The 20926-nt window shown below is 55.0% G+C and overlaps 2 protein-coding genes across 3 annotated transcripts; one reads left to right on the top strand and one right to left on the bottom strand.

The window, feature by feature from the left end:
- The first annotated feature begins 2068 nt into the window (after nt 1-2068).
- RCC2 (regulator of chromosome condensation 2) lies at nt 2069-13396 on the top strand. Of its 2 annotated transcripts, none has more exons than XM_075773634.1 (14): nt 2069-2086; nt 3287-3361; nt 4866-5269; nt 7639-7732; nt 8417-8560; nt 8701-8832; nt 8940-9028; nt 9355-9469; nt 9739-9905; nt 10964-11144; nt 11233-11338; nt 11458-11530; nt 11662-11739; nt 12277-13396. In XM_075773634.1, exons 3-14 carry the CDS (start codon nt 4871-4873, stop codon nt 12379-12381), a joined length of 1683 nt encoding a protein of 560 aa, XP_075629749.1. In that variant the 5' UTR covers nt 2069-2086; nt 3287-3361; nt 4866-4870; the 3' UTR covers nt 12382-13396. The 2 variants fall into 2 exon arrangements, with proteins under 2 accessions (XP_075629749.1, XP_075629750.1); XM_075773635.1 differs by lacking the exon at nt 2069-2086 and adding an exon at nt 3751-3805 and having other exon boundaries at nt 3129-3361.
- A 1279-nt stretch (nt 13397-14675) lies between these two features.
- Nucleotides 14676-20352, bottom strand: LOC104635318 (protein-arginine deiminase type-1-like). The gene is made up of 16 exons (XM_075772978.1): nt 20198-20352; nt 18464-18644; nt 18321-18393; nt 18173-18234; nt 17946-18063; nt 17720-17845; nt 17243-17421; nt 17059-17162; nt 16870-16981; nt 16690-16797; nt 16335-16483; nt 16034-16178; nt 15861-15954; nt 15496-15575; nt 15159-15287; nt 14676-15065 (listed from the first exon to the last, which is right to left on the bottom strand). The coding sequence occupies exons 1-16, from the start codon at nt 20287-20289 to the stop codon at nt 14832-14834; spliced, it is 1986 nt and encodes a 661-aa protein (XP_075629093.1). The 5' UTR covers nt 20290-20352; the 3' UTR covers nt 14676-14831.
- Between the last annotated feature and the right edge of the window lie 574 nt (nt 20353-20926).

The following is a 20926-nucleotide window of genomic DNA, read 5'->3' on the forward strand; positions in this document are numbered from 1 at the left end:
CCGGGGTTATCCCAGGAAGCAAACAGCCTCCCACCGGTGCTCAGCCCCTAAATAAGCACCCGCCTCCTCCTCTCCCAGCCCAGCTGGCCTCATCCTGCACCACCCCCTGCAAGAACCACCCACGCCAGGTTGAAAATGCAAACCCCAAGCGCGAACCCTGCCCCTCCAAAAAATGAAGAACCCCTCCCTGTGCAGGTTTATGCCCTCCCCATAAAGCTTTACAATATATAATGTAACTCAATAAACCTGTTTTCGTGCGCGTGAGCAGAGACTTTTTCAAGGAACTTTAAATATTTGGCGTTTAAATATCGGTGGAAGTCGCCGCGTGCTGGTGTACGATACGGGGTAGAAGCGACGTGCGCGGAGGAATGATGTTTATTTAAATCGAACCAGTCCGTGTGAATAGCTATACGTATATATTTATAGAGATCTACGTACGCGGGGTGATGGAGCCGGCCCGGGGATGCCCTCTGCTGGCACCCTCCCGGGGAAGACTTTGGGACACCCTCTCCAAGAGGTCTCCCAACTTCTCCAGAGGGTTTTTGGGGGTTTTTTTTGGGAAAGACATTGCAGGGAAGCACCAAAAGCTGATGTCCGTGGCATCGCGGCATCGCTAAAAACCCCGGCCGAAGATGCCGGACCTCTTGGATGTGAGAGAGCAGCTGGGCTGGTTTTGCTCACCGGTCTCCCAACCAAAAACCACCCAGAGGTGCACAAAGCTGCACGCGGTGAGCGGGCAAGCTTGCAAGGCGTGCATTCATTTATTTTTTTTTTTTAGCTCATCTCTTGCTTCCTCCGCATCTCCCGGCCACGCAATTCCCAGCAAAAGGGGGTTCTTGGCAGCAAAACCCTCCCGAGGGTCCATCCGCCAGCGACGTCCCGCGGCTCGGAGGCGAGCCAGACCCTGAATTCCCCTCTCGCTTGCACTAAACGCTCGGGAAAATTCAACGTACGCATCACCCGGAGGACAAACCACCTCCCGGCGCTTCAGCGACTCGCTTAAATCCTCCGGCGGTGCAACCCAGCTCCAAAAAAAAGCACGAAAAAGAGACTTGTGTTTATTGCAGCAAATCTCCTGCCGGATGCACCAGCCGGAATTTTTTTGCTCCCTCGCCGCAGGCAGAGCGCGCAGATCCCCCTGCACCCGTTCCCACGCCGCACCCAAAGCCACCCTCTCCCCGGGGCCGCCGTGATTTTTTTGCAGAGGGTCTCGCCGCAAACGCCCTTTTTCCAATCGCTACGGGTGCACCCCGAATCTCGCCATCCCTAGGGACGCCCCAAATACCATCGGCTGGGGATGCAAAACCCACCCCCCCCCGCCGGATCCAGGATTGGGGAAGGCAGAGCCAGGCCAAGGTTATCCAAGGTGAGTCGCTCCCCATCCCAGCCGCCCTTGGGAATTAACAGGTAAGACCAGTTTTTCCTTATCCCAGGAAAAACCAGTTTAACCCACGGCCTGACGCAACCTGCCAAAAAAAAAAATCACCTCCAAAAAAAAAATCTTCCCATCCACCCCGTATAACCCAGTCAGCGTTTTGGGGGAAAAAATTACATTTTTAGGAACAACCGGCTGGGTTCCAGTGCCAGCAGCATTTTAATGACATCATATTACTACTGATATCATGGAAAACCCCTAAATAAACCGAGTCCCTCCCCGCTCCTGGAAACGCCGCTTTCATTTTTCATTTTTTACCAGAATTAGGGCAAAAAGCTGCAGAACTCTTCCCCCCCCCCCCCCAAAAACAGCCCCTATTCGAAGGCAAACGCGCTGCCGTCGCTAGCGGGTACACGGGAGGGAAATCTGCACGCTGAAACCCATCCCGGCAGCGAGGGGAATCATCGCCGCCAAATTATTCCTCCTCAGCAAAAGCCCTTTGAAAAGCCCAACGTTGCACACCGGCGCCTTTTTTTTTTTTTTTTTTTTTTTTTTTTTTTTTTTTTTGGGGTGCTGACGGTTTGAGGCCGCGGTGTCTCTTTCCCTCCTTCCCAGGGTATTTTTCCTCATCCGACCTTTGATCTCCCAAATCCTGCCGGAGCATCGGCGGGATAAGAGGTCGCGGCGCCGAGATGCTTCGCGGATGATTCGGTAAGTAATATATTAATTTTTTTTATCCCCTTTCAAGCACCAAGGGGTTTTTTGTTTTTTTCTTCTTTTATTTTTCTTAAATAACACCGGGGTTTTGCCAGCGGTTTTGCGTTTTTGGGGGGGGGGGGAGGGTGTTGGCAAATGGTGCCCATCAGCATCCCGCGGGCGCGGGTCCCCAGATTGCGATTGCATCACGGATTGCGATTGCATCACGGATTGCGATTGCATCACGGATTGCTAACGCATCACACGGCGTAAACGCACGGCGTATCGCGGACGCATCACAGCCCGGCGCGCCTGCACGGGACGGCGGCACGGGGCAAATGCACGCGTCTTCCCCTCCCGTAAAATTTCTCTTTGCAATAAAGGGAATCTTCTCCTGGTAAAAAAAATAAATCTGCAAGAAGGAGAGTGAGCACATTTTCTCTCCCGCAAAAAAAAAAAAAAAAATAAATTTTAAAAAATCTTGGGTTTGGGGGGACGGAGCGCGTCTTCCTCCTGTGATAAAACTTGCTTTGTGTCTTCGCCGCTGCAAAAATCTTGTTTTGCTCAAAGGAGAAGGAATGCACCTTTCCCCCCGCAAAAACTCTTTGCAATAAAGAGAATCCATCCATTTAGTCCTCGGGGGAAAAACCCCACCCCACCCTTTGCGATAAAGGCAGAATGTGCCTTTTTTTTTTTTTTTTTTTCCTTGGGGAAAGAAAAAAAAACCCCTTTGCAATGCAGGGAGCGAGCGCGTTTCGCTCTCGCAAAAAAAAAAAAAAAAAATCCTAACTATTCTTTACAAGCAAGCGTGCATTTTCCTTTGCAAAAATAAAAAAAAAAAAGAATTTAAAAAAAAATTAAATCCCTTAGCAAGGGGAGCGCACGCATCATTGCTGCTGCAGGAGGGGAATCCCTTCGCCTTCTTCCTTTGCTCTCACCCTCCTCGAGTCTTCCTGTCCTAAAGATGGAGCTGTGTGTACCGAGCTGGACTTTGCAGCCTCTTCCTCTCTAAAACAGGATGATTTTTTTTTTTTTTGAAAAAAAATTTTTTTTTTCTTTCCCCTTTCCTGCCCATACATGTGTTTCTGTTTTGTATCGTAGCATTTGTTCTGGAGGCTCATATTTACATTTTAAGTGCATCTGGTGGGTGGGCGCTAAGGGAGGAAAGGGAAAAAAAAAAAAAAAAAAAAATTTACCTCCTTTTTTCTGCAACAGGAAACACCACCAAAAATATTGCAAAGGCCCCGAGTTGTTGCTTTCTTTATGCTGCACCCTTCGCCCTAAAACCAGGTTTGCAATTTGGGGGGGTGGGGGGGAACAGAGGGAATTGGGGGGGGGGGGAGGAGGAGGGGGAAAGAGGATGGGGGGGGGGGGGGCTTAAAAAAAAAAAAAAAAAGAAAAAAAAAAAAGGGCAGGCGGATCCACGTGGTGTAATGGGGCCAGACAGAGATCCCATTGTTCAGCAGCAATAATAAAGGGAGATTTTTTAAAAAAAAATAAAAGGGGGGGGGGCAGACGGAGAGAGGGGGATGGAGTCGGGGGGGGGCGGCCCCAGCTGTGCAAGGGGCTGGGATTTTTTTGGTACCCCCCCCCCCCCGAAAATATCATCCCCCTCCAAGGGGAAAACCAAAAAAAAAAAAAGTCCCGTGTGTGTGTGTGTGTCCCCCCCACCCAAACAAGCAAATAAAAAAGGCCGGAGGCAGGAGGAGAACGAGCGGGGCCCCCCCAGAGCAGGTGTGGGGGTGCGGGGGGGTTTGGGGGGGAGAAGGGAGGGGGGGTCCCCTGCCCCCCCCTGCACAGTGCCCCCCACTGCCCTGGGGGGGGGGGCGGGTTTTTGTCTCCGGGCCGGTTTCTCTTCGTGCGACCCCCCCGGTTTGTGAATTCCCCTTCCGGCACCCCCCTTTGCGAATCGGCCTTTTGCAGCCCCCCTCCTTTGTGACCCCCCTTTGTAACCCCCCCTTGTGACCCCCCCTTTGCAAACAGTCTCTTCGCACCCCCCCGTACCCCCCCAAAAAAGCCCTTTTGCAGCCTCCCTCGTGCAACCCCCCCCTTTCCAACCCCCCCTTTGCAACCCCTTTTACACCCCCCTTTACAAACCCCCCTTTGCACCCCCAAACCCACTTTTTCACCCCCCCCTTTGCACCCCCAACCCCACTTTTGCAACCCCCCCCATTTGCAACCCCCCCTTCACAAACCCCTCCTTTGCACCCCAACCCCCCCCTTACACCCCCCTTTGCAACCTCCCCCCGTTGCAACCCCCCCCTTTACAACCCGTCCCTTTGCACCCCCCAACTCCCCTTTACAAACCCCCCCTTGCACCCCAACCCCCCCTTTTACACCCCCCTTTGCACCCCCCTTTCCCACCCCCCCCTTGCACCCCCCTTTTACACCCCCCTTCCCCCCCAAACTTTCCCCAAGTGCAGTTGAGGGGGGGGGGGGTCACCCCGCGCTCCCCCCTCCCTCCCTTTCCCCGGCCCTTTGTGTCCGTGCCCCCCCCCACCCGCACCCCCCCTTTGTGTCCCCCCTCCCCGGCTGAGGGGGGGGGGTGTGTGTGGGGGGGTGTCCCCCACCCCCCCTTTGTGTCCCCCCTCCCCGGCTGAGGGGGGGGGTGTGTGGGGGGTGTGGGGGTGTCCCCCCTCCCCGGCTGAGGGGGGGTGTGTGGGGGGGGTGTCCCCCACCCCCCCTTTGTGTCCCCCCCTGCCCTGGCTGAGGGGGGGGGTGTGGGGGGGTGTGGGGGTGTACGGGGGGGCCGGGCGGCGCCGGGCGGGTGACGGCGGCGTGTCCGTGTGCCCAGGCGCCATGCCCCGGAGGAAAGCGGCGGGGCCGCCCTGGGACACGGGCCCGGGCAACGGGGCGGCGGCGGCGGCGGCGGCGGCGGCGGGGAGGAGGAGGAGGAGGAGGAGGCCCGGCCCGGCGGCGGCGACGACGGCGGCGGCCGGGGGGAGGCGAAGGCCGCGGCCCGATCGCGGTGGAGGGAGCAGCGGAGGAAGCAGCGAGGAAGAAGCGCCCCGAGAACGGCGGCCGCGGGACGGCAGCCCCGGAGGGAGGAGACCGGGCAGAGCCGGAGGAACCGGGAGTGGGGGAGTCGGTGGAACCGGTGGTGGTGGAGGAGGAGGAGGAGGAGGAGGAGGAGGAGGAGGCGCGGCAAGGGGACAGAGCGTCGTGATCTGCGAGCCCGAGCACAGCAAGGAGCGCATCGTGAGCGGGGTGGCGGGAGGGCGGCCCCCCATTGCACCCCCCTATTGCACCCCCCTATTGCACCCCCCCATTGCATCCCCCCTGTTGCATCCCCCCTTGTACCCCCATCGCACCCCCTAATGTACCTCCCCTTTGCACCCCCAGTCGCATCCCCGATTGCACCCCCTCTTCTACCCTCCCATTGCACCCCCTTACTGCACTCTGCTAACGCACCCCCCCTTGCACCCCCAGATGTACCCCCCCACTGCACCCCCACCTTGCACCCCTAATGCACCCCCATTGCCCCCACTAACACACCCCTTATCGCACCCCCACACTGTACCCCCGGTGCACCCCCAATTGCATCCCTCACTGAACCCCCACACCACACCCCCCATTACACTCCCTAATGCACCCCCCGTTGCACCCCTTAAAGCACCCCCTCATTGCACCCCTTAGTGACCCCCATCACCCCCCACTGCACCCCTTAATGTCCCCTCTCATTGCACCCCTTTAATGCACCCCCCAATTACACCCCTTTAATGCACCCCTCATTGCACCCCTTTAATGCACCCCCTTATTGCACCCCTTAATGCACCCCATTAATGCCCCCCAACACCCCCAATATGCCCCATCATTGCACCCCTTAATGCACCCCCAGTTCACCCCCGTAATGTACCCCTACTCTCCTCTTCCTTGCACCCCGTTATTACACCCCAGCGGCGCACCCCTTCATTGCACATCCCCAGCCCCCCCGATGTACCCCCAAACTGCGCCCCTGAAATGCCCCCCCCCCAAAGTCGCACCCCCTTTATTGCACCCCGTTACGGTGCCCCCACTTACTGCCCCCCAAAAGTGTCACCCCATTTGCACCCCCTAAATCACTCCCCCAGCTCCGTCCCCATAAAATATTCCCCCAAACTGGGGGTGGGGGGAAGCAGCCCCCCCTTTTCCAGCCATAAGCCCCCCCTTTTGTCCCAAATCTTGCCAAGGGGAAATCGTAAACACTTTTTGGGTTGTTTTTTCAGAATTGACCCATTTGGGGCTTTTTTTTTGGGGGGGAGGGGGAGATTTTTAACCCCGTGGGGAGGCGAGAAATACCCAGATTCAATATTGGGGTGCGCAGGCGGGGAGCCCCCCCCGTCCCACCCTGCGCCCCCTTTGCATCGCTCCCATTTTCCCCCTTTTTTTGGGGCGGAAAGAATCCAGCAGCACCCCGCATCCCTCCTGCCCCCCCCGTTCTCACCCCCCCCCCCCCCGACTTCTTGCACGCTCGGTCGCCTTTTGGGGGGGGCCGGAAGCAAAGCCCCCCCCAATTTTCCAACCCTGTTTTGCTTTGCAAGGGGTTGCTAAAAACCGGGGAGCGCTTGGCTTCCCGTCCCTTTTTGGGGGGCACGGTGCCGGGGGGGGGGGGGCACGGTGCTGCCGGCATCGGGTGTGTTAATGGGGCGACACTGCCAAATGTCCCCCCAGTGTCCCCTGATGTCCCCTGATGTCCCCAATGTCCCCCCGTGACCCCTGATGTCCCCCCATGTCCCCGATGTCCCCCTGTGACCCCTGATGTCCCCCCATGTCCCCAATGTCTCCCACGTCCCTGATGTCCTCAGTGTCCCCCATCCCCTGTGTCCCCAATATCCCCACATCCCCGATGTCCCCCCATGTCCCCAATGTCTCCCATGTCCCCAGTGTCCCCCGTGTCCCCCATGTTCCCCACATCCCCAATGTCCACCACGCCCCCCGCGTCCCCCGTGTCCCCCACATCCCTGATGTCCCCCCACGTCCCACCCCGTCCCTGGTGTCCCCATGTCTCCCACATCCCCTGTGTCCCCAATGTCCCCCCACGTCCCCAATGTCCCCTACATCCCCCATGTCCCCAGTGTCCCCACATCCCTGATGTCCCCCCACATCCCACCCCGTCCCTGGTGTCCCCAAGTCTCCCACATCCCTTGTGTCCCCAATGTCCCTGATGTCCCCTACATCCCCCATGTCCCCAGTGTCTCCACATCCCCAACATCGCCTGTGTCCTCCCCACATCCCCGATGTCCCCTGATGTCCCCCCATATCCCCGATGTCCCTGATGTCCCCCATGTCCCCCCATATCCCCAATGTCCCCCACATCCCTGATGTCCCCAATGTCCCTCCCACATCCCCAGTGTCCCCAGTGTCCCCTACATCCCTGATGTCCCCTGTGTCCCCCCCACATCCCTGATGTCACCCATGTCCCCCCACATCCCCGATGTCCCCCCATATCCCCTCTACCTCCCATGATCCCAGTGTGCCCCGCATCCCCCCGTGTCCCCGATGTCCCCCGTGTCCCCCCGTGTCCCCCCGTGTCCCCCCGTGTCCCCCCGTGTCCCCCCGTGCCGCTGACGTTTCCCGGCTCCCCGCAGAAACTCGAGGGCTCCAAGTGCCGGGGGCAGCTCCTCATCTTCGGAGCCACCAACTGGGACCTGATCGGCCGCAAAGAAGTGCCTAAGCAGCAAGGTGGGGGCTCCCGCAAAGCCCAGCCCCCCGCTTTTCCTCGCCTTTCGGTTTTAATGCCATTTTTTTCCAGCTTATTTTGATGCATTTATGTTTATTTTTTTATTTTTTTTAATTAATATTTTGGGATTTTTTTTTAATTTTTTTTTTTTTTTTTAAACCGGTTGCATGTCGTAATCTGGGGTACGCCAGGTCTCCCGCAAAGCAAAATAAAACACGTTGCTTATTTTGTATGCCTTTCTATTTAATTAATATTTTTATCTGCTTATTTGTAATGCATTTATATTTCATTAATTTTTTAATGAACTAATCTTTTTGGAAGGTGGTGGTGGGGTTTTTTTTGCAGTTGCCTGGCGGAACTTGGGGTGCGCCGGATCTCCTACAAAGCAAAATAAACGCGCTGCTTATTTTTTTTACGTATTTATATTTCATTAGCTTTTCCGCTGATTTTTTCTTTTTTTTTTTTTTTTTTAAATGCCTTTATATTTAATTACGTATTTTAACTCGTTAATTTTGGCAGCACTTAACGCTTGCGTATCATCCTCTGGATCTCCCGCAAAGCAAAAACAAACGCACCGCTTGCTTTTTATGCATTTCTATTAAATTAATTTTTTTTTCCTCCTTGTTTTTAATGCGTTTCTATTTAATTAAATTTTTTTTTATGAATTTTTTTTTTTTTAAATACAGTTGCATATCGGAATCTGGGCCAGAATTTGTGGGGGCCGCACAGGTACGGGTGTCTCTCAGGTATTCAGGTGCGGAGCGTGGTGTCGGGACCCTGCGCTGCTCACAGCCTGCTCATCACCGCCGAGGGCAAACTCTGGAGCTGGGGTGAGCTTGGGAGAGGGGACAGCACCCCAAAAAACCAAAAAAAAAAAAAAAAAAAATCACCCCCCTTGGCTGCATCATGGTGTGATGCCGGAAGGCTTCGTCCTCTCGTTTTGCTGCAAAAAAGAGCGATTTTTGGTTAGGTCGCAATGAAAAGGGGCAGCTGGGCCACGGGGACACGAAGAGGGTGGAAGCCCCGAAGCTCATCGAGGTGCTGGGGGGCGAAGCCATCGTGTTGGCAGCCTGCGGCCGTAACCACACGCTGGCGCTTACAGGTAGCGGGGAAAAAAATCTGCATTTTGGGCAAATTGGCTGAAATCAGCTCCTTTTGCCCCAAAACACCACTCTTTTTTTTTTTTTTTTTTTTTTTTTTTTTTGGCAGAGAGCGGTTCGGTGTTCGCTTTTGGGGAGAATAAAATGGGGCAGCTGGGGCTGGGGAATCAGACGGACGCCGTGCCCAGCCCTACGCAGGTATCGCCGCTCCTTTCCGCGCTTCCCCTCGGTTTTTTGGGGTGAAAAACCGGCAGATTTGGGGGTTTCTCATTAAAAAAATTGAAAAAAAAATCTCTACTAGAGTCCAAACCCCTCTCGGATCCAAGAGGATCGCAGGGATGCCGCTTCGTTTGCAGCTTCGGTGCAAATAAATGCAAGAATAATTTAAAATAAAACCCCAGATTTGAGGATTTTAGGATTTCCCCTGGGAAATTCAGCTTTTTCCCTTTTTTCTCGATTTTTTGGGGGTTGTTTGGTTGGGTTTTTTACTTTTTTTTTTTTTTTTTTCCCCGCTTCTCCCACAGATCATGTACAACGGGCAGCCCATCACCAAACTGGCCTGCGGGGCCGAATTCAGCATGATCATGGATTGCAAAGGAAACCTCTACTCCTTCGGGTGCCCCGAGTACGGGCAGCTGGGTACGGTGCAATTTTGGGGTGATTTACTAAAATTCTGAGCTGGTACAGGTTTTTTTTTTTGGGGGGGGGGGGAGTTCCCTGCCTCAGTTTCCCCACCTGGGCAATCAGAGCATCCCTCCCCTTTACCTCCGGGCAAACCAGCGGGGTGGGAGCTGCACAGAAAAAGGGGAGTTTGCAAAAGGAGAAGGGGGGTTCTGGTTTGGAAATAACGGGGTGCTTTGGGGAGGGGGGGTGTGTACCCCCCTTTTTATCCCGGTGCTCGTCCACAGGGCATAATTCGGATGGGAAATTCATCGCCCGGGCGCAGCGGATAGAGTACGACTGCGAGCTGGTGCCGCGTCGCGTGGCCATCTTCATCGAGAAGACCAAAGATGGGCAGATCCTGCCCGTCCCCAACGTGGTGGTGCGGGACGTGGCGTGCGGGGCCAACCACACGGTACGCGGGAGCCTGGAGTTCCCCGCAGCGCGCGTCGATCGGTAAAGATCGGCAGCACGCGTTTAGGGGTGAACGTTTGCAGGGTGCGGGTAAGGATAAAAAAAAATTGCATTTAAGGATGGAGATTTGCGGCGTGCGTACGAGGATAAAGATTTGCAGGGAGCATTTAAGGGTTGAGGTTTGCAGGGAGCATTTAAAGGTAAATACTTGCAGGGTGCATTTAAAGATAAATACTTGCAGGGTGCATTTAAAGGTAAATACTTGCAGGGAGCATTTAAAGGTAACTACTTGCAGGGTGCATTTAAAGATAAAGATTTGCAGCGTGCATTTAGGATAAAGATTTGCAGGGAGCATTTAAAGGTAAAGATTTGCAGGGTGCATTTAAAGATAAATACTTGCAGAGTGCATTTAGGATAAAGATTTGCAACGTGCATTTAAAGATTTGCAGGGTGCATTTAAAGGTAAAGATTTGCAGGGTCCATTTAGGATAAAGATTTGCAGGGTCCATTTAAAGGTAAATACTTGCAGAGTGCATTTAGGATAAAGATTTGCAGGGAGCATTTAAAGGTAAAGATTTGCAGGGTGCATTTAAAGATAAATACTTGCAGGGTGCATTTAAAGATAAAGATTTGCAGGGTGCATTTAGGATAAAGATTTGCAGGGTGCATTTAATATTTGCAATTCGCAGCGCGCATATCAGGATGAATATTTGCAGTGTGTGTTTAAGGATAAATACTTGCAGCGTGCATTTGAAGATTCGCAGCGTGTATTTAAGGATCGAGGTTTGCAGCGTGCGTTTAGGGCTAAACATTCGCAGGGAGCGTTTAAGGATAAATATAATGTGCATTTAAGGATAAAGTTTTGCAGGGTGGATTTTAGGGTAAAGTTTTGCAGGGTGCGTTTAAGGGTTGAGATGTGCGGGGTGTGTTTTTAATATTTGCAATGCGCCCCGCAGTCGATGGCATTCACTGGGGCTGCTGCGGCTTTCCCAGCGATGAGCTGGTCGGGTCTCAGCTGCTCATGGAGACGGGGCGGGGGGGATATTTCTCCACCCCCAGCTGGTCCTGGACTCGCAGAAGCGCGTTTTTTCCTGGGGATTTGGGGGTTACGGGCGGCTGGGCCACGCCGAGCAGAAGGACGAGATGGTGCCTCGGCTGGTGAAGCTCTTCGACTTCCCGGGCCGCGGGGCGGCGCAGATCTACGCCGGTTACACGTGCTCCTTCGCCGTCAGCGAGACAGGTCGGGATTTGGGTGGTTTAAGGATTTGGGGTGTTTTGGGGATGCTCGGGGGGTGCCGTAGCTTGACTGGTGACGTCGGGGTTTGCAGGCGGCTTGTTTTTTTGGGGTGCCACTAACACTTCCCGGGAGTCCACCATGTACCCCAAAGCCGTGCAGGACCTCTGCGGCTGGAAAATCCGCAGCCTGGCCTGTGGGTAAGTGTCCGTCCCCCCCCCAAATCCCTCCCCCCAATATCCCAGCTTTTTGGGGTGCAGCTGCGTGTGGGGCGGTTGGGGGGGGGCACGGGGTCACCCTGCCTTGCACCCCGCTGCAGGAAGAGCAGCATCATCGTGGCGGCAGATGAGAGCACCATCAGCTGGGGACCCTCGCCCACCTTCGGGGAGCTGGTAAGAAGGATTTACCGGGGACCCCTCGACACCCCAAAACCACCCCCCCCAGCGGGAGGGACCGGCTGCTTCCCATCCCCCCCCCTTCCTCGTGTTGATTTTTTCCCCCTTCCGTGGGATGCACTTGGCAGGGTTACGGGGACCACAAGCCCAAATCCTCGACGGCCGCCCAAGAGGTGAAGACCCTGGATGGGATCTACACGGAGCAGGTGAGTGGGGGACCCCGGCAGAGGATGGTGGGAGGGCGGGTGGAGCCCTCCCCTTGGATTAAATACAGTGCTGAGGCTGTACACAACTCATCACACCCATGGGGTGCTGGAGGGAGGGTGTGTTGGTTCCCCCTCCCTTTAAATAAATATGGTGGCTGAGGCTGTACACAACTCATAGCACCCATGGTTTGCTGGAGGGAAGGCGTGTTGGTTCCCTCCTTAAATAAATACGGTGGCTGAGGCTGTACACAACTCATCACACCCATGGGGTGCTGGAGGGAGGGCGTGTTGGCTCCCTCTCCCTTTAAATAAATACGGTGGCTGAGGCTGTACACAACTCATCACACCCATGGGGTGCTGGAGGGAGGGCGTGTTGGTTCCCTCCTTAAATAAATACGGTGGCTGAGGCTGTACACAACTCACAGCACCCATGGGGTGCTCAAACGTGATCCTGGATTAAAGGGGAGGGGGGAGCAGCGGGGGGGACGAAGCGTGTGGCCCCGTGCCTCAGTTTCCCCACTCTGCCCTTACCCCCAGGTGGCCATGGGCTACGCCCATTCGCTCGTGATCGCCCGCGACGAGACCGACGCCGAAAAAGAGAAGCTCCGCAAGCTGCCCGAATACAACCCCCGCACCATCTGAGGGGCTCCCCCCTCCCCGCCGGGACCCGGGGTCCCCCCCAAACCCCGCTTTTCCCAGCCAGCCGCGGATTTAACTACCTGTTCTCCCATTTCCAAAGCCCTGGGGGGGGGGTTATTCCCCCACACCCCCCCCACGGCTTTTTGAGTTCCCGACCGTAGCAGGATCTTTTGGCACATCCAGGCTTATTTTTTTGGGGGGCTATTTTTTTTTTAAATAATTATTTTTATTTTATTTTTCCCCACATCGGTTTTATATTGTTTCCCCTTTTCCCAGCTACAAATCTCCGCGGGCTCGGGATAAAATCGGGGACCTGAAGAGCAGCTGCAAAATGCCTCTTTTTTTTTTTTTTTTTTTTTTTTTTTTTTCCCCCCCCAATATTCCAATTTTTTAGTGTTTTTCCCAAATACCTCCCGCTTTGGGTGCTATAATTTGTGTGTGTGTGTCCCAAACATCCCTTTTCCCGGAGGGATTCGGGATAAAACCATCACCCCACATCCCCCAAGGGCCAAACCCATCCCCAGCATCATTTTTGGGGGTTCCCCCCCCCCTCCCCGCTATCGCAGCCCTCGCCCACCCCAGGGAGATCTCAGGTATGAAGAGGGGGAAGCCCTAAAGCATCGTTAAGGTGGTTTGTTGTTTCGGGTTTGTGGTTTTGGGGTTTGGTTTTTTTTTTTTTCCTTGGAATTATTCTGAATTCGTTTTAATTATTATTAATTATTTCCGCCTGGTATCAACCCAAAATCCCTCCTACGACGTTGTGCACTGTGCTGGAGAAACGAGGTGCCTTTTTGAGCAGAGCCCAGCTCTGCCTCCACGCAACCCAAGGGTGATTTTTTTTTTTATTTTATTTTATTTTTTAATTTTAGGGTTTATTTTTAATTTTTTTTTTAATTTTTTTTTTTTTTTTAAATTATAAAGTCCTTTCCGCTCTCCTCGACGGGTCGCGCTGGGTGCTCGGGGGCAGCGTTCGCCCCCGTTCGGGGAGTTTTGCAGTTTTTAAAAAAAAAAAAAAAAGAGGGGTTTTTTTTGTTTGGTTTTGGGGGTTTTTTAATTTGCTTTGGGGTTGGGGGTTATTTTGGGGGATTTTTTTTTGGGGTGTGTTAGAAAATATCCAGGACAGGGAGAGCAGCTGGGCGGAAAACTCAAATATTCCGCTTTTTTAGCAATATTCGTTTTTTTGAGGGTTGTGGCACGAGCGGATGCCGCATCCCCAATAAAATGGGGGGGTGAAGAAATCACCAAAAAAAAAAAAAAATCTCTTTTACCCCCCCCCAAAAAAAAAAAAAAAAAGCATCATTTTTGGTTCATCCGGCCGCCAGCAAAATATTTTTAGCCTGATTAAATTTCTCCCCGCCTCGGCCGCCCCGTCCCGGCCGCAGGCGAGCGAAGGAGGAGACTGGAGGAAGAAAATAATCCTGAACCCCGAGCGTCTGGGAACAACTCGTCCTTTAGCCGAGAGGGTCCTGGGTTAGTGCTGTAATTGTCTTCTCCACGGTTTGGGGTTTTGGTTTTTGGTTTTTGGGGTTTTTTTTATATTTCTTGGAGTAAATGTTTAAATAAACGACGTCATTGTGTACGCCCCTCGCTCCGCTCGCTTTATCCACCCCTGTTGTTTAATTTTTTTCCGTTATTTAATTCAGTTAAGCCCAAGGGAAGGGCACGGGGGGCTTTTTCCTCCCCGTGCTGCACGCCCAGCAGCCCCAAAAGCAAACCCACAGCCTTTAGAGGGCACCATCCTGCTGCCGGCAGCATCCTCCATCCCAAAATATTCCCCCCTTCCCACTATTTCCCTTTATTATTTTGCAGGCAGGGTGCAAACAGGGCAGCACGTACGCTTCTGCGGCTTTTAACGCACGCGCCTTTTTTTTTTTTTTGTGCTTGCACGTGGATTTTTTGCGCGGGCAAGCGCAGGGGGGTTTGCGCTTGCCCGTGCATTTTTGCACACGCGGGCACGGTTTGGTGCGTGCACGTGGTATTTCGGTGCGCGCGTGCCTGATTTCTGTAGACATGGGGTGTGTGTTGCTGTTTTTGTGCACGCATGGCTGCACGCACATGTAGCTTTGCATTGTGTGTGGTTCGGGGCACGCACGTGTGTATTTTTGCACGTGCATTTTTCAATATGCCTCGCTGCAGCAAGACAGAGAACTCTCTGACCCCACTCAGTGGTTTTTTTTTTTTTCTTCTCCCCTCCTTTGGCCATTTTAATTCCTGGGCTGGGAGAGCAATGCCCGTGTGCCACACCGCTTACGAAGTGTCGCCCAGAGAGTCAAAAAACCCATCTTGCCCTTGAAAACAAAGCTTCAAACCTTGCACCCAGCAAGAGGGAGGCCGGGAGGAAGCTGTAGCCCTCTTTTATTTCAAACTCGGGCCGAGGACCGCCGCCGCTGAAGGCACTTGTAAGGGATGGGGAGAGGGATTTGGGGAGGAGGAGGAGGAGGAACATCGGTGCTTCAGGGCACCATGTGCCACCATTTGAAGGCGAAGGGTTTACGACGGACGTTGGTGCCGCAGTGGACCTCCCCGGAGAGGACGTGGTAGGAGAAATAGTCGTCGATGAAGGTGCAGGTGAGTCCCAGGGGCTCCAGCAGCGCCCGCACCCACTCCTCCAGGCAGCACTGCCCACCCACCAGTGGTCCGAAGGGTTTGGGGATGCCCAGGTGCCTCCCCAGCACCAGCATGTTCACCTGCAGCACGGGGATACTGGTGAAAATGCAAATCTCACCCAAAATTCACCCCCCCCACCCCCCCACCCCCCCGGGTGCGACGGCGGGGGTTACCATGTCGGGGAAGAAGGCTTCGGCCCCGTTGGCTACGTTGCCTCGGAAGAGCTGGGGGATGTCGAGGATGTCCGGCTCGGCCAGCCCCAGCGCCCGCTTCAGAATGTCCCTGTTCCAGCTGATGCAGCTCTGGAGGAGGGGAGAGCGGTCAGCGGGGGGACGGAGGGGGGGGCGGAAGGATGGGTAAGCGGGGGGATGGCGAGATGGAGGGATGGGGTGGGTGAAAGGATGGACGGAGGGAGGGATGGGTGGATGGACAGAGGGAGAAAGGGATGGGTGGGTGGGTGGAGGGCTGGACAGAAGGATGGAAAGGAACCCCCTGCTCCCCCATCCTCACCTGGACGTAATTATTGAATTTCCGGAGGCCTTCGTTAGCCAGAATCTCGTTTATCGTCGGTTTGGGCACCTGCTCCAGCCCTGCAGCACAAATAACCGGGCAGGAATCCTTCTCCCACCACATTTGGGATGAGACTCCCGGGTCTGAGCCAGGAGCTCCCCTGTTTTGGGGGTCACTGGCAGCAAGCTCCATCCCAACCCAGGAAAATCTGTGCAGCTTTTTAATTAATTCTGCTTATTTCTGCCCCCATCCTTGCTGCTGGCAGCTATTAGTTGGGGCTTGGGGTGCTGTGCATCCACCCAGCCCATTGCATTTTGCAGGAAAAAGGGAAAAAACAACCCATCGAGCCCCATTTTTCATCCTACCTTCAAACATCACCGCCTCGCCGAACCCCTCCTCTTGCTTCTCCTTGAGGAGCTGGTAGCAGATGCTGGGGCTGGCCAGGAGCAACCGAAAACCCTGGGGAGGGAGAAAGGGATGATTTTTGGGGGGATATAAAGGTTGCACCCCACTTTTTTGCCCTCCTGGGCCTCGTTACCTTCCGATCAGGTGCGGGGACGAAGCTGAGAAATTCATCTACGTGGCCGACCTGGAGCCAGTCAGAATAGAGCTCCACCGGCGCCTGCACTTGTTGGGCGAAGAGAAAATCCTTGACGGCTTTCGCCATCCGCCGGCCGCCGAATCTAGGGGGGCACAAGGGGAGGAGCTGCCATTTTAGGGTGCCCGAGGTGATGCTCTGCTTGCAACCAGCCTCAAATGGTGCATTAAAATCCTTTTTTGTTTTTTTTTTTTTTCTTTTTTTTTCCCCAATGCTTTGATCCCTTCATTCTGCATCTCACCTGGGGAAGCTGCTGCCGATCAGGATGCGGCCCAAGGGGTACTCCTTGCCCTGCACCGTCACGGGGGGGCTCACCTCCAAATTACCGAAGGAATCGAGGCTGGAAGCACCCTCCGGCGCTTGCCGGGCCACGTAACCAAAATCGGGACCCTGGATGGGAGGGAAAAAAAAAAGGGTGATAATAGTTTAAAAAAAAAAAAGCCATAAGGACTCAAAGTGCAGCGCTCCCAAATCACCCTCTGTGCCGGCTCTTTCCTTCCCAAAAATGCAAGAAAAAAAATAGATTTATTCTATTTTTTTTGGGTTTGCAAAGCTTTACGCCTTGCCGGGGAAGGAAGGAAGAAGGGATCAGGTACCAGGATGCTCTTGACAGGGAAATTCTTCAGCCCCCGGTCGCGGGGTGAGTCGAAGACGACGGGGAAGGTCTTGTGGGGGGCTTGCACGTAGCCAAATTCGACCTCGTCCTGGAGAAGGGATGGAGAAGATGAGGGGAGCTGATACAGCAAGGATGGGGCTGGGCATCATCCTGCACCCACCTGGATCCAGCGGTCCTGGCGGTTCTCCACCAGCGGGCAGACGGTGAGTGGGCACTTGGCTTTCTCAGCCACGGCGCCCACGGCCGCCACGAAATCCTCGTTGTTATCCATGCTGGCAAGAAAAATGGGATGTGGAGAGGGGGGCTGAGCCAGCACCCGGCAGGATGCGGCCACCCACCCAGCACCCACCTGCAGACGAAAACCTCCAGCGGTGCTGCCGTGTTGGGGGTCATGATCCATGGAGCCACGCGGAAAACCACCGTGTCGGTGAAAATCGGCGTCTCCAGCAAACCCTGGGGTGGCGGGGGGGACAGCGTTCGGGTTCCGCTGCCCCCCCGTTACAGCTCACCCCGACTCCCCTCGTGGCCGGTACCTTCTCGGGGCTCTCCAGCAGCGTGACGTGGAAAGCCACCAGCCCCGAAAAGCCGACGTCGGGGAAGGCGAGCCCCTCCACGTAGAAGACGCTCTCCTCCTGATGCCGGCCGGGTTTGACGGTGTAGGCGAGCTTCGAGCCCCCCAGCACGTGTTTGTACTCCTCCAGCGCGACGCTGTCTGCGGGTGCAAGCACCGTGCAACCCCACCCTCAGGCAGCCGACCCCTTTTCTGCAGCGTTTCAGCTTTTTTTTTTTTTTTTTTTTTTTGCTAAAACCTTGCAAAAAAGGCACATTTGATCCCGTGGAGCGCACACAAGGGGGAACAAAATCACCCAGCGCATCAGCTAAACCCTCCCCAGCCGTGGGATGTAGGTTGGGTGCTGCAGAAGCGGCACCCGCTCTGCTGCAGGATTTTGATGAACCCTGATAATCTGGGGGGTCTGTTCCCCCCCCAAACCCCGGTGCCGTGCACTCACTGCCACCGTAGAAAACACCGACTTTATCGGCGTTGCCAAAGTCCACGTGCAGGAGGAGGCGGTGGCCGGCGAAGATGGTGCGGGGACCTCGGGTCCGCAGCACCATCTGTGACATGTCCTTCAGGTCTGGGGTGGGAAAAGGGCGTGAGAAAGGAAAATTTGGGGGGGGGAAAAAAAAAAACACCAAGGAAAATGGGGGGGTTTCTTGTATGGGATGTGCCGGTACCGGCATAGGAGCGGACAGCGGTGTCGTGGTTATCCGGCATCTTGGCTTTGGGGTCGTCACGGTCGCAGTTCACCAGCAGGATGGCCCCGTGCCCATCAGGACCCCACGTCCATGTTGCCTGGAGGTGGGGGGGGGAGTAAAACAGGGCTGGGGGTGTCAGCCATCACACTCCCCCCCCCCCCCCATCCCACGGTGGTCCTGGGGGGGGTGGGACCCCCCCTTTATACCTTATCCAGCAGCGTCCTGCTCACCGCCCCGGTGCGGCTGGTGTCGGCATCCAGCGAGACCTCTGTGGGGAAAGGGATGCTGGGGCGGGGGGGGGGGAAACGTCCCCAGCGGTGCCACAATTTGGGGGTCACCCCCCCACACACTTACCCACGCAGGTGAGGTACAGCATGGCTCTGCCCACGGGCACCCCGCCGGCCTCCCTGAAATAAGAAATCCTGACCTGCAACGAGGAGCAGGTGCTCGCCACCGTGCAAAGAAGGGCCGGATCCTGCCGGCGTGCCAGCACCCACCTTTTCATCGCCCACGTCCTTGCTGAGAGCATCCATGGCCAGCAGCACCTCGGTGCCGGCGGCCAGGGGCCAGCGACACACGCTGGAGGGCAACTTGACGCTCTGCGTCTCGTGCACCACGTAGAGCTTCACGCCCGGCGTCCCCTGCACGTGGAAGGCGACGGCATCTTTGGGTGCAGATCTAGGGGGAAAGAAAAGCCGGTGAGAACCCCACGCGAGGGGCGTTGGTGGAATAATACAGCGTGAGGTCGTTCGCAGGTGGTGCGAATCCTGCCACGCGCAAGAAATCTTGTAACGCGCAATAAATCCTGCAAGGTGCAATTGCAACGAGTCCTGCAAAATTCAACTAATTCTTCAAAACGCAACAAATTCTGCAAAATGCAATCGCAACAAGTCCCTCCGTCCACAAGTCCTGCAAAAGATAATTGCAGCAAGTCCTTCAATATGCAATAAATCCTGCAAAAACGTGATTACCGTAAATCCTGTAAAAGGCAATTGCAACAAATCCCACAAAAGGCGACTACAACAAATCCTGCAAAAGGTGATTACCACAAATCCTGCCAGAGGCAACAAATCCTGCAAAAAGCAACAGCAACAAATCCCGCTATATTAATTGCAACGAAGACTGCAACGCGCACCAAGTTTTGCAACGATCAATGGCGTCAGTGGATGCAAAACACGGCAAGTCCTGCGATATGAAATTGCAGCAAACCCCCACAACATTAATCGCGATAAACCCCACGACACACACCAAATTTTGCAACGCTCGATCGCAACGAACCCCGCAAAATACGAATGCAACAAATCCTGCAAAACGCGACAAACCCTCCAAAATCCAATTGCAACAAATCTTGCGACGTTACATCGCAGCAAAACCCCGGAGCTGTTTGGGAGGAGGATGTATTTTGGCATAGGGCTTGCCCAAATGTTTGCATTTCACCCCGTGGCAGCACCGGCAGCGATCCCTGACCGGTTGCATCCCCGTAAGAGCGAAGCAAAGCCGCGATAGTTGGGCAGGTTGCAGCTCGCAATGCTCCACCCTGGTGCAAAAGACCACGGGCGACGGACCAAGGAGCACAAATCCTGACCCGCGAGGAGGGAAACACGGATCCATCCCCGGGGTGGAAGGGAAAAACCCACCCCGGGGCCAGCGGGAGAGGATGCGACGCTGTCGGCAGCGACGGTGCAGTGGGTTTGGATGCGTTAAGGAAAATAAAACCCCAAGATGCTGCTTGTGAGCGGCTTTAAGGAAACAAAAAAAACCAAACCAAAACCTGCTCCTGAAAAAGCACTTGAATTTGGGCCACGGCCAGCGAAGCCGCTAAAACAGCCGGTACCAGGAGGTGACGCCCCGGCCAGCAGCGCCGTGGCAGTTTCACTCTCTGCCTTCCCCCAAAATGAGGAAACATTTCGATTCTGCAGGAGGACGCAGCAGCCCCTCGCCAGGATGTGAACCTCAGCCCGGAGCATCGTTTAAAGCTCCTGAGGGGAGCTTTTTGCACCCAAAAAATCTACAAAATCCCCCTTGTAGGGGTCACCCCCAGACCGCTGCGTCGCCATTTGGAGCATCCCCTTCCTCGCGGGGCTCGGCATCCCCTGAAAAAACCACCCCAAGCAGCGGCATTGTCCCCATCCCACCCCGAGCTATTTTTATCAGCTCAATTAATGGGATAAAAGCAAGAAAATGAAAAGATTTTTTTGTATTTTTCCCCGCCCAGAGTCACAGCCGCTTACCCGCAGACATCCAGGGAGAGCTCGGTGCCCAGCACGCAGACAGTGCTGGTGGGACGCTGGACGGAGAGCTGGACGCGGCGCTGCTGGGCCATGCCGGCGCGCCCCCGGGGCACCCTTGGGTGCTGAGATGGGTGGCACCAGGGGATTTATAAAGCCTGGCTGCTGGGAGGGGATTAACCGAAGCCCGGCTTAATCCCACCTCCAGGCTGTCAGCTTCGGGGCTGGGTGTGTGTGCGGTGCCCGGTCGTGCTTCCCAGTAATGGAGCATGAATCAGTGGGGGGGGGGGGGAGCACCCCAAGACACCCACAAGTGGGGGGGTTAAATTCTTTTTAAGAAGCTCAGAGGTGTATTTTCGCCCCCCCCCCCCCCTTAGCACAAAGAGACACTGATGTGACCAGCCACCCCTAAACCCACGCTGTAAAATATTCAGCGTGACACCGGAGCCAAGCTGGGGACGTGCCAGCGCCAGGCTCCGAGGGGTTTTATTTCTCCTCCTAAAGGGTTTATTTGTCCAGCTGAAAAAAAAAAAAAAAAAAAAAAGGCTTTTATTCTTCTTTTGAGGGGGGGTTGAAGGTGCAAGCTGGGTGCTTGCCCCATCCCTTGGGTACTGCAGGGGTGGGGGGGTCGGTATGTCACCTGCGGTGGGGACAGCAGACCCCGCCACGGCTTTAATGGTCCTTGTTTTAATTAAGTCCTCGTCTCGGCGTGGGAGAGCCCTTTGCCGATGC

This window comes from Balearica regulorum, chromosome 21 (assembly GCF_011004875.1).
Source record: "Balearica regulorum gibbericeps isolate bBalReg1 chromosome 21, bBalReg1.pri, whole genome shotgun sequence".
Classification (NCBI taxonomy): Eukaryota; Metazoa; Chordata; class Aves; order Gruiformes; family Gruidae; genus Balearica; species Balearica regulorum.

Excerpts from the sequence above, each read along its gene's own strand:
- LOC104635318 (XM_075772978.1), bottom strand. The coding sequence starts at position 20,289 with ATGGCCCAGCAGCGCCGCGTCCAGCTCTCCGTCCAGCGTCCCACCAGC. Across the intron at positions 18,235-18,320 it reads GCTGTACCTCACCTGCGTGG|AGGTCTCGCTGGATGCCGAC; the intron begins GTAAGTGTGTGG and ends CTTTCCCCACAG. Across the intron at positions 17,846-17,945 it reads CGCTGTCCGCTCCTATGCCG|ACCTGAAGGACATGTCACAG; the intron begins GTACCGGCACAT and ends TTCCCACCCCAG.
- RCC2 (XM_075773634.1), top strand. The coding sequence starts at position 4,871 with ATGCCCCGGAGGAAAGCGGCGGGGCCGCCCTGGGACACGGGCCCGGGC. Across the intron at positions 8,561-8,700 it reads GGGCAAACTCTGGAGCTGGG|GTCGCAATGAAAAGGGGCAG; the intron begins GTGAGCTTGGGA and ends ATTTTTGGTTAG. Across the intron at positions 11,339-11,457 it reads ATCCGCAGCCTGGCCTGTGG|GAAGAGCAGCATCATCGTGG; the intron begins GTAAGTGTCCGT and ends ACCCCGCTGCAG.